The sequence below is a fragment of the Pongo abelii genome, chromosome 2, assembly GCF_028885655.2.
Source record: "Pongo abelii isolate AG06213 chromosome 2, NHGRI_mPonAbe1-v2.0_pri, whole genome shotgun sequence".
Taxonomy (NCBI): Eukaryota; Metazoa; Chordata; class Mammalia; order Primates; family Hominidae; genus Pongo; species Pongo abelii.
In genome coordinates, this window is record NC_085928.1 from 11675785 (window position 1) to 11687963 (window position 12179).

Consider the following 12179-nt stretch of genomic DNA (forward strand, 5'->3'; position numbering starts at 1 on the left):
AGAATCAGAGAGAAGCCCTCCCAGGGAGCCTGGGCTCAGGGCCTCTCTTTGGTCTATCAGAAGCACCTCTGGGTGTGGTGTCATTAAGCCTCTGTGCCTCAGCTCCCATCTCTTTGAACCGGGATGCCATGGTGACTTAGCATGTGCAGAGCCTTGGGAGCCATGCCGGCCACCTGCTCTTGTTATTAGCAGACTACAACTCATGGTACCAGCAAACACTGATGGAGCACCTTTTATACCAGAACAATGTATACGCATTAAATTTAATCTGCCTAACAGCACTATGAGATATGTATAAATATTATATCCTTATAGAGGAAACAAACAGAGATTTAAATAACTTGTCCAGGATCATCCAAGCTAGCCCGTGGCAGAGCTGGGATTCAAACTCTGAAATTCTGCCTCCAAAGCCGTGATGCTGGTCTTGGCCATGGTAGCTTCCTGTTCATATGCACTCTACTGCTCCTCACATGAGCAGCCAGGGATAGGGAGAGGGCAGGCAGGGATCTTCCCACACACTGACAGGGTCTGGACAAACCCCATGGGCGCGGTACCACCAGCCGTGTTGCTGTGTCCGGCCTACCGGAGTGAGGCGTGGCAGTATGGGCCTTTGCTTGCTCTTGGTGTCCAGTCTGCTGTGCTCCCCTGTCAGAAGGTCTAGGCTGCCATTGATGTCTGCAATGTAGTGTTTTGGGTATCCAAGATTGATATATGCAGTTGCAAGAGAATATCTGTCTGTGGTCAGGTTCCCTAGAAGCAGCATCTAAGGTAAAAATTCTTGTGCAAGTGATTTATTGAGGGAATGTTCTGGAAAATCATGCCAGGCAGTAAGGGCAGAGGAAAGCAAAGCAAAAGTAAAGGTTCAGGAGAAGTCTAGCCTGGGGCTGCTCCCAGGGTGGGTTTTGGAGTATTAACTGCATGCTCCAGTTATACCTGCCTGACCCCACCTCTGTCAGCCTTTGGTTTCAGTGGCCCCTGGGGTGGGGTGGAGGACCCACTAGGCATAGTCCCTTGGCCTCTTTGTGTAAGGAGCTCTTATCCATCCACAGCATGCAAGGATGGGACAGTGCAGGCCGTTATCATCCAGCCCTTGCTGCAGCTGGAGGACAGGACACCAGCCACAGGGTCCTGAGCAGGGCACCCACAGCATCTGCCCAGAGACCTGCAAAGACAGCAATGCAAAGAAGGCAACTAAGTGTCTTAAGAGGAAGCTGGGGTTACCGGCTCTCTCACAAGAGCTTTGTCCACTGTCCAGAGGTGGTCAGGGTGGCAGGGGAGTGATGAGAGACCAGCTGAGCACACACACCCTGCTCCCCACAGATCAACCCAGAAGACCCTGGGTTGAAGCATCTCTCAGCCACACCCTGTGGAGTCTGGCTGAGCTTTAGCTTGCAGAAAGCTCCAGAACATCTTTGAAAGGCAATGGGGCGAGGGTCAGGCCGAGAGGCCAGTTCCAGTTCTGGCAGAGCATGCATAGAGGGTACCATTCTTACATAGCCACTCTTAACACATAGAGACATGCACCCATCCATGAGCTTATCCATAACTCTTTTTTTACATGTGTTTTTTTCCCTGGCCCCTAACAAAAGCATTTGTTGAAAAACTATTGATAAGCAGGCCCCAAACAATTCAAACATGTTATTAAATACAGTAAATCTGAGGCAGACACTAGAGTATTCCAGAGTCATGAGCTGCAATGGGGGTAGTTCATGTCTGGCAGCCAGAATCCCCTTGAACTGATGGCTGGACGCAGGCTCTACCTGGGACCAGCTTGAAGTGCTATCCTGAAGCTGCAGACTGCAGGGCCGGCCAGACCCTTTTTCAGCCTCTCCTCTTCCCACCTCTGTATCCCACACAGGTATCTGGTGATGTTCTCCAGGTGTTTCTGTGGCAGTTCTGGGAGCTACTGGGTGATTGCAAGATTAGTTGTTTTTCTAAGTTGACTTTCTATGTGGTGCCTGAATGACGTTTTCTTTTTTTGTTCAGTAGGAATCCTTTTTTATAGAAATAATAAAGTCATTACACTTAAAAACAAAGTGAAAGTGTGGTGGGAGTGGGTGATGGAAAATCGAGCAGCTGGTAGGGGACACAAGCTCTGCAATTTCCTCTGTGTCCCTGGAATAGTGGCCTCCCCACTCTGAACTCATCACTAATCTGAGACTCCCTGCTTCTTCCTCATCTGAAGGTTGGAGATAAGGCTGGAGTGCCCAGCACAGCACCCCTTGTGGGATGCCTTCATCACTGCCTCAGGTCCGACCACAGGAACTGTGAAATCCTTCCTTTTGGCCGGGCACAGTGGCTCACGCCTGTAATCCCAGCACTTTGGGAGGCTGAGGCAGATGGATCATGAGGTCAGGAGTTCGAGACCAGCCTGACCAATGTGGTGAAACCCTGTCTCTACTAAAAATACAAATAAAAATTAGTCAGGCGTGGTGGTGCGTGCCTGTAATTCCAGCTATTCAGGAGAGCTGAGGCAGGAGAATCACTTCAACTCAGGAGGCGGAGGTTGTAGTGAGCCGAGATCGCACCACTGCACTCCAGCCTGGGTGACAGAGCAAGACTCCGTCTCAAAAAAAAAAAAAGAAAAGAAAAGAAAAGAAATCCTTCCTTTTGCAGCTGCTGGTGAAGAACATTCAGCTGGAGGATGGCAAAATGATCCTGGCCTCGAACTTCTTTAAGGAGGCAGCCAGCAGTGCCCTTGAGCTGACGGAGGCAGAGCTGGTTACTGCGGAGGCTGTGCGGGTAAGAGGCAACTTCAGGGCTGCCATCCAGTTGGGCAGGTTGTGCCGTGCACATATGTTCTGCAAATCACACTCCCCAGAGTTGGGCAGCGCCAGCCCTCTGTGGGTGTCTGTTCTGGCCCCAGGTGCAGTGTTGGTTCTATCTCGTCTTGGAGCTTTCTGTTATCTTCTTGCTGGTCCTTCCTCTGCAACTGGGGCCCTGGGATCTGGCCAGTTCAGTCTGACTCTTCTAGGGGCTCGTTGTCAACAGTTAATAAGTGAAACAGAAGCTCCTGGAATATTTGAAAGAGTCAGGTGTCAAGCCCATGTCCCTGTGATTAGAATGTGGGCACTGGAGCCTTCCAGAAAGACTGCACCAGAGGCAGCATCCCGGGCTGTGACCAACACAAGCTGCCCATAAGGCACACCTGGTCTCCAATCCAGCTTTGCCCCAATATGATGCTGTAGGGAGCTTTCCTCTCTGAGACTCAGTCTTCTCAACATGAATTTCCATCCACGCTCACTTCCTGGAATTTCTTCCTGACCATTCATGCTCCCTCCCACTGTATCCTTCTTCCCTGGGTGGAGAGAAGAGATCTGGGGGAAGACCTTCAAGAGAGAAGGAACAGCAAATGGCAAGGCCCTAACAGGGCAGAGGCCTCCCTGTGTTCAGGGAGTCACCATGGGAGGACACTGTAGCTGGAGCCCACAGGTGAGGGGCAGAATCAGGTGGGCACAGCTGGGGACCTTGGGTGTTAACAGCACATGCGCGGCAGGGCTCAGCAAGGATGGACATGAGGCATTTGTGTGATCAAAGGCGCTGAGAGCCAGCAACTTCCTTCTTGAAAGTGGAACACCTTGAATGTCTGTTTAAAAAAAATCCTGTTTATTCCAAAGATATCCCTGGAGCAGTTGCTCTGGCCCTGACTTGGCCTGCCCTGGGGTTGCAGGGCCAGCTGGACAGACAGCCCTCCTGGAGCCCACAGCTGAGTGGCTCTGGGGATGAGCTGGGGTCATCGTTTGTAGGTGGAGACCTGTCAAAAGATGCTATCTTACAACAGCTGCAGCCGAGTCCTGAATCTGTAAAATGGGAATAACAAGCCCTTCCTCAATGGAGGATTGGTAAAGGAGATAACACACATGAAGAGGTTTAGTTCAGTAGCTGGCATCTTCGAGGAACTCAGTACACATTGGCAATACGTCTAAGCATCTCATGAGAAGAGCAGATACTTCTAGAGTGTGTACTATGGACAAAAGTTCTCAGAAAATGAATTTGGAGAACAGAGACTTTATTTAGTGACCAGTTTGCAAACCGTCCAAAGGCAGCTTCTGGTGTAACAGGAAGGTGCATATCTGAGAACAATGGGAAGGGTGGAGTTTTATAGCAAAAGCTCTCACCCAGGTTCCCATGCAAAGGAAGGGTTGAAACCAGTTCTAATTGGTTGGTACAGCTGAGCCCTGATTGGCTGGTTCAGGTGAGCTCTGAAAGACTCAAAAATAAAAAGGTGCAGGTTTTAGGGGAACCTAGAGTACATGTGTGACCCCCTAGACAGCAAGTGTCCACTTGGCTCTGTTTTAAATTTAGGCCCAGTTAGCTGCTGGGGATCCATCTTGAAGGATTGGCTCTTTCAGGTTTGCATTTGTTCACCATGCACATTCAGAGTTCCAGATCCTCCTGGAAGAGCAGCATGTTTATTCATGATAACAACTCTATGCAGTAGGTGCCCTCAGTACCTGCAGGTCCCAGCTGTGGAGCCAAGGCCTGAGGAGTGGAGTCCGGGCTCTGGAGGGCTGGGCTCAAGTCCTCCTCTAGCTGTTCACCGTGCAGCCCCCTAAGGCCATTGCTAGGATGGCTATCATTAGGCCTCTTGCTCACAGCTGCACTCGGCCTCCAGGATATGTGGTCCGGAGACTGAAGGGGTAGAGGGGACATGGCCGAAATGAGGGAGGCCAGTCTGGGGCTGTGCAGCTCCCCGGTGTTGGCGGAGGGGCCTGGCCTGTGGCTGTTCAGGAGAATACTCCAAGAGCCCGCTGTGGGCTCGGCAGGTAGTGGGCCACAACCCCCTATGCCTTCGTGAGCTGAGGCTGGGCAGGTGCTGCCCATGTCAGAAACATTGTGTTTGCTGACTCTCCCTGTAGTCCAGACTCTCTGCCTGCCTCACACACAGAATCCTCACACAGCTGCTGTCAGTACTGAGGGGCTGCCTGCATTTTCATGGCTTGGTGGGCTTTGGCTTTGTGGTGCACTCAGTGACCAGTCTGCCGCACTGCCGCTTTGTGGCTCCACTCTCATCTGATAAGGGCCCTGGACGCTAGCAGGTGCCATCCAGTAGTGGACGACTGGTGGCCCCAAGCGGTGTGGTCTGAGGCAGGTAGATCCTGCCAGTAGAGTGGCCAGCAAAGGTTTTGGGGAAGAGGTGACACAGGAATTGGACACTTAAGGATGCCCAGGACTTAAATATTAGCTGGGGAGTCAGGGGAAGGTGTCGCCATCAGGTGAGAGCCTAGCAGAGGCCTCGAGGGGCAGGCAGCAGGTGTGTGGCAGACAGTGCGTGGCTTGGTGTGGTGTTGATGGTCACCCTGAGGATGGGAAGGGCAGATCCATGACATTTTTCCAAGAAAGAGGAGAGCCGGGGGTGCTTGTGCCAGGGGTTGGGGGAACTGGTTCTGATTGGGCCTGGACCAGCATCTCATGCCTCATCCCCAACCTGGGCCCATGATTGACAATGGCCTGGAGTTCATCCAGAGAGTGGGGACCTGGCCTGATATTGCTGGGGCCCCTCCTGGCTCCTGCCCCACTGGGCCTCACCAGCAGCCTGCCCAGAGAGCAGTCGTCCCATCTTGACTGCTGGACAGCCTTACTGGGTGCCTTAGCGGGAGCTGAGCACCCACATCCACAGGGCCAGCTGGCTGGGCACTGCTGCCCTCCATAGGTCCCAGACTGAATCCTTCACAGGACACAGACCAGTTAGCATCTTGGTGAGGTCAAGACCCAGGTCTCCTGAACCCATCTGTGAGCCTCATAGTCACCCTCAGGCCCACCCTGTCTCCAGCCTGCTGCTACAACACCCGGGCATCGGTGTCACACTGGGGACACCAGAACCTGGGTGCTAGCACCAAGGTGAGTGGGGCTCAGGAGCAGCTGGGCCCCGCCTTCCTAGTCCCCAGCCATGCCTAGAGGCCTGGCACGGCTGTCCTCCACCAGCTGGACTGTCATGGGGACCCCAGAGAAGCCGGGGGTTGAGGTGAGGTGGGCATGAGGACAGCAGCCAGTATCAGAGGGGCCTGGGATGTGGCAGCTCCTTCTTTCCTAGAAGGTGGTCACTCCAGGACCATTAAGCCTCCTGGGAAAAGGCAACAACTTGGAGGTACATAGAGAAGCCCAGCCTGGCCCCAGGCCATCCACAAGTCTGTTCAGGGGTTGCTGTCCTGGAGTGGCACTTGTCTCCAGCTCCCCTGGGGCCAGCCTCTCACCAGGTGTTGCTTTGCAGAGTGTTTGGCAGCGGATCCTCCCCAATGTCCTGGAGGTTGAAGACTCCACTGATTTCTTCAAGTCAGGGGCCGCGTCTGTGGACGTTGTGAGGTAAGGCCAGGAGTGGAGGGGTCCTGTCTCAGGTACTTGGTGCTGTGTCACAAATCTCTGCAAAACTGAGCAGCACGAAACAACCATTTGTTACACTCATGGATCACGTGGGCCAGGGACCCAGGAAGGGCCAGTGTGCAGGTCTCCTGTGTGCACACCTGGGTGGGCAGCACAAATGAATGGTTGCAGGTCTTTATGCAAATGTTAAGGAGGTGCAGTTGCATGCAGCCTCCGTGGGGAAGTTCTAGGAAGGAATTTGGGAGGAGTTGATTCAGAAGAACAGTACTGAGTTCATAGGGAGAATTAGGGTTATGTATTGTGCCAATCATTTGTGCTGTGCAACAAAGCACCCCAAAACATTGAGATTTAAACCAGCACCATATCGTTAGCTCACAGTTCTATGGTTCGACAGTTTGTGCTGGGCTCAGCTGATTTGCATCAGATTCAGCTGCTGTCAGCTGGGCTCACATAGGGGCGGGATCTGCCAGGTCAGCTGGGGGATGGCTGGTCCTGTGGTGGTGGTGGGTTCCAGGAGGGAGAGCGGGAGCCCAGGGAGGCCTGGTCTTGGAGTGAGCACATCGTGTTCATTGCATTCTGTTGGCCAAAATGAGTCACAGAACAGGTCCAGCTTCCGGGGTGGGGAAAGAAACTCCACATCTTGCTAGCAGGTGCTGCACCTTCACATGGCCAAGGCTGTGACTGCAGGGGTGGGCACTGTGACCAGTTTTGCAATCGACCATGCATATAAGTTGGGGCTGAGTGGGCTGAGTTGGGCCTATGTGCTTGGAAACCTTGGGCACTGTGGACCTCTAGTAACTCACTGTGAGGCAGTATGCAGTTTAGAATAATTGTTTTGTAAGAAATATGCCGAGAAGAAGAATGCCAGACACCTGAGAGAATGGTGTCCAGAGGCCAGGCCATGCCTTGTGTACAGCTACCGAGCTGAGGATGCAAAGAAAGCAAAACTACTTTTCTGTAAATAGTTAAGAGTGTATGTCCTTTAAAAAAAAAGTGGCAAAAAAACACATAATACGACATCTACCCTCTTAAAATTATAACTGTATATTGTAGGATTGTTAACTATGAGCACAGTGTTGGTCAGCAGATCTTTAGAACTTTTTCTCGCACAACTAAACCTTTCTGTCCGTTGAACAGCCACTCCCCATTTCCTTCTCCCCAGCCCCAGCAACAGCCATTCTTTTTGCTCTGATGAGCTTGGCCACTCTAGTACTTCATACAAGCGGAATCATGCAGCATTTGTCCTTCTGTGACTGGCTTGTTATGCTTAGCATGATGTCCTCAAAATTCAGCTCTGTTGTAGCACATGGCAGGACTGCCTTCTTTTTATGGCTGAATCCTATTTCATTGTACAGATAGACCATATTATCTGCTCATCTGTTGATGGACATTTGTGTTGTTTCCATATCTTGGCTGTTGTGAATGAATGTGGAAGTACATGGGAATTTGAGATCAGTTCTTTTGGACAAATACCCAACAGTGAGATTACTGGGTCATAGGTAGTTCTACTTTTAATTTTTTCAGGAACCTCCATATTGTTCTCCATAGAGGCTGCACCATTTTACATTCCCACCAACAGTGCACAAAGGTTCCATTTTTCCCATATCTTTGCCAGTACTTACTTTCATTCCTATCTTCCTTCCTCTCCCCTTTTCTTCTTTCCTTTTGAACAATAACCGTCCCAACAGTGATGAGATGGTATCTCATTGTAGTTTTTATTTTCATTTTCCTGATGATTAGTGATGTTGAACATCTTTTCATATACCTGTTGGTCATGTGTATGTCTTCTTTGGAGGAATGTCTATTCAAGTCCTTGCCCATTTTTAAATTGGATTATTTGTTTTGTTTGCTATTGAGTTGTAGGAACTTCTTATATATTTTAGGAATTAACCTCTTATCAGATATATGGTTTGCAGAAGTTTTCTCGCATTCCATGCTGATTATTTCCTTTGCTTTGCAGAAGCTTTTTACTTTGATGCATATGACTTGTATATTTTTGCTTTTGTTTCCAGTTCTTTTGGTGTGATATTCAAGAAATCATTGCAAAGACCAATGTCATGGAGACCTTCCCCTATGCTTTCTTCTAGTTTTATAGTTTTAAGTCTTACTTTTAAGTTTTTCATATATTTTGAGTTGAATATTTTTATGTGTGGGGCAAGATAAGGATCTGATTTAATTATTTTGCATGTGGACATCTAGTCTTTCCAACACCACTTGTTGAAGGGACTATCGCTTCCCCATTATGTATTCTTGGCACCCTTGTTGAAGATTAGTTGGCCATATATGTTTAGGTTTATTTCTAGGCTATCTTCTTCATTGGTCTATATATCTGTGTTTATGCCAGTATCATACTATTTTGATTATTGTAGTTTTGTAGTAAATTTTGAAATCAGGAAATGTGAGTCCTCTAACTTTGTTCTTTTTCAGGATTGTTTTAACTATTCACAGTCCCTTGATAGTCCATATGATTTTAAGATGATTTTTGTAATTTCTGCAAAAAACTTGGGATTTTAATAGAGTTGGCATAGAAATTGTAGATAACTTTGGGCAGTGTTGTCATCTTGACTCCATGTCCGTGAACACAGATGGCTTTCTATTTATTTAGATCTTCTGTAATTTCTTTCAGCAGTATTCTGTAGTTTTCATTGTACAATTCTGTTGGCTACTTGGTTAGACTTATTTTTATTTTATTCTTTTGATGCCATTGTAAAGGGAATTGTTTTATTAATTTCCTTTTTGGATTGTTCATTGCTAATTTGTGGAGTTGCAACTGTTTTTTTGCATGTTATTTTTGTATCCTGCAATTTTGCTGAATTCCTGTATTAGCTCTAACAGTTTTTTGGAGCTGCAGAATATTTAAGGTTTTCTTTTTCTGTTTTTTAGACATGGTCTCGCTCTGTCACTTAGGCTGGAACAGTGGTTTGATCATAGCCCAATGCAGCCTCAGATTCTTGGGCTCAAGTGATCCTCCTGCCTCAGCCTCCTGAGTAGCAGGACTGCAGGCATGCACCACTACACCTAGCTAACTTAAAACAATTTTTTTTTTACAGACAAAGTCTTGCTATGTTGCCCAGGCTGATTTTGAACTCCTAGGCTCAAGTGATCCTCCCACCTTAACCTCCCAAAGTGCTAGAATTACAGGGTGAGGCATTACACCTGGCCCATTTAAAGATTTCTACATGTAAGATCATGTTATCTGTGACGAGATATGATTTAACTTCTTCCTTCACAATTTGGATTAATGTTTCTTTCTTGCCTAATTGCCCTGGATGGAACTTCCAGTACAGTAGTCTCCCCTTATTTGTGGTTTTGCTTTCTGAAGTTTGAGTTACCCATGGTCAATCATGGTTGGAAAATATTAAGTGGAAAAGTCCAGAAATAAACAATTCATACGTTTTTAAATTGAGTGCCATTTGATAGAATGATGAAATCTCATGCTGTCCTGCTCCATCCCACCTGATATGTGAATCATCCCTTTGTCCAGGATATCCATGGTGTATGCAATGCCCACCCATTAGTCACTTAGTAGCCACTGGTGTTATCAGAAAAAGCATAGAATATATAGATGGTCCCAGACTTATGATGCTTCAGCTTAGGATTTTTTGATTTTATGATGGTGTGAAAGTGATACAAATTCAGTAGAAATTACGCTTTGTGTACCCTTACAAAATTCTGTTTTTCACATTCAGTACAGTATTCAATAAATTGTATGAGATATTCAAAACTTTAGTATAAAATAGGCTTTGTGTTAGATGAGTTTGCCCAACTGTAGGTTAATGTAAATGTTCTGAGAACATTTAAGGTAGCCTAGGCTAAGTGCTGATGTTCAGTATGTTAGGTATATTAAATGCATTCATGACTTAACATTTTCAATTTATAATGGGTTTTTGGGATGTAATCATATCATAAGTCAAGGAGCACAGTGTAAGGTTTAGCCCTATGTGTGGTTTCAGGCATTCACTGGGAGCCTTGGAACAACCCCCGCCCCTGACCCTGCCCATGGGTAAGGAGGAACTACTATACTGTATTGAATGGAAGTGGTGAAAGCAAGCATCCTCATTCTGTGGCTGATCTCAGGGGAAAGGCTTTCAGTCTTTCACCACCACTGAGTATGTTAGCTGTGGGTTTTTCAAATATGGCCTTTATTATATAAAGGATGTTCCCTTCTATTCTTAGTTTGAGTGCTTTTTAATCATGAAAGGTTATTGAATTTTGTCAAATTCTTTTTCTGCATTAAATGAGATGACCATGTGTTTTTCTCTTCATTCCATTAATGTGGTATGTTACACTGATTGATTTTCGTAGGTGAACTATCCTTGCATTCCAAGAATTAATCCCACTTGGTCATGGTATGTGATATTCTTAAAATGCTGCTGAAATCAGTTTGCTAGTATTTTGTTGAGGATTTTTGCATCAGTTTTCATAAGGGATATTGGTTTGTAGCTTTCTTTTGCTGTAGTATCTTTGGCTTTGGTGTCAGAGTAAATGCTGGCCTTATGGACAGAGTTGAAGATGTGTTCTCTTCTCAGTTTTTTGGAAGAGTTTGAGAAAAATTGGTGTTAATTTCCCTTCAAATGTTTGGTAGAATTCATCAGTGAAATCATTCAGCCCTGGGCTTTTTCTTTGCTGGAAAGATTTTGATTACTGATTCAATTTCCTTACTAGTTACATATCTATTCAAATTTTCTATTTCTCCATGAGTGAGTTTTGATAGATTGTGTGTTTCTGGGAATTTGTTCACTTTACCTAGTTATCAAATCTGTTGCCATATAATTTATCATATATTTTCTTATGATGCTTTTTATTTCTGTAAGATTGGTATAATGTCTCCCTTTGATTTCTGATTCTAGTAATTTGAGCCTTCACTTTTTGTTTCTTGGTCAGTCCAGCTAAAGGTTTGTTAATTTTGTTGATATTTTCAAGAAATCTAAATTTGATTTTGTTGATTTGCTTTATTTTTTTCTGGTCCTATTTCATTTACCTCTGTTCTAATCTTTATTATTACTTCCTTCTGCTAGTTTTGGGTTTAGATTGCTTTTTAATCCCATTCCTTAAGGTGTACAGTGTAGGTTACTGATTTGAGGACTTTATTCTTTTCTAATGTATGTATTTACACCTGTAAACTTCTTTCTTAGCACTACTTTCCCCGCCTCTCATAAGTTTTGGTATGTTGTGTTTTTATTTTCCTTTGACTAAAGGTATTTTCTAGTTTCTCTTGTGTGTTCTTCTTTGACCCATTAATTGTTTAAGAGTGTGCTAGCTCATTTGCATATCTTTGTGGATTTTCCAGTTTTCTTTCTGTTATCGATTTCTAGTCCCATTCCATTTTGATTAGGAAAGATATTTTGTAAGAGTTCAATATTTTTACATGTATTACGACTTATTGTGTAGCCTAACAAATGATTTATCCTGAAGAATGTTCCATGTGACCTTGAGAAGAATGTGTGTTCTGCTCTTCTTGAGCAGAGTTTTGTACATATCTGATTGGTTTGTGGTGTTCAAGTGTCTTATTCTCTTGAGTTGTTCTATCCATTTTTGAAAGTTGGGCATCTCAGTATCTAACTACTATTGTAGAAATGTCCATTTTTGCTTCATATATTTTAGGGCTGTGTTAGGTGTGTATGAATTTATAATTGTTATATCCTCTTGCAGCATCAAACTTTGTATCAATATAATGTCCTTCTTTGTCTCTTGTAAACTTGTTAGATTTAAAGTCTCTTTTATGTTACTATTTGCATGGAATATTTTATCCATCCTTTTACTTCCAGCTCTTTTGTATCTTTATATCTAAGTGATTCTCTTGTAGCATATGTATGGATGCTGGGTTTTATCCAGTCATCCAATTTGTGCCTTCTCAT

The 12179-nt window shown here is 45.8% G+C and overlaps 1 protein-coding gene across 5 annotated transcripts in view; it reads left to right on the forward strand.

Annotated features, from left to right (window-relative positions):
• The window catches only part of ALDH1L1 (aldehyde dehydrogenase 1 family member L1), a 77880-nt gene that overhangs the window by 28001 nt on the left and 37700 nt on the right, over window positions 1-12179 (forward strand). For all 5 annotated transcript variants that reach the window (XM_024244023.3, XM_054550247.2, NM_001131999.1 and 2 more), the window contains 2 exon segments: window positions 2617-2742; window positions 6212-6303. In XM_024244023.3, the coding sequence (XP_024099791.2) occupies window positions 2617-2742; window positions 6212-6303 (218 nt within the window).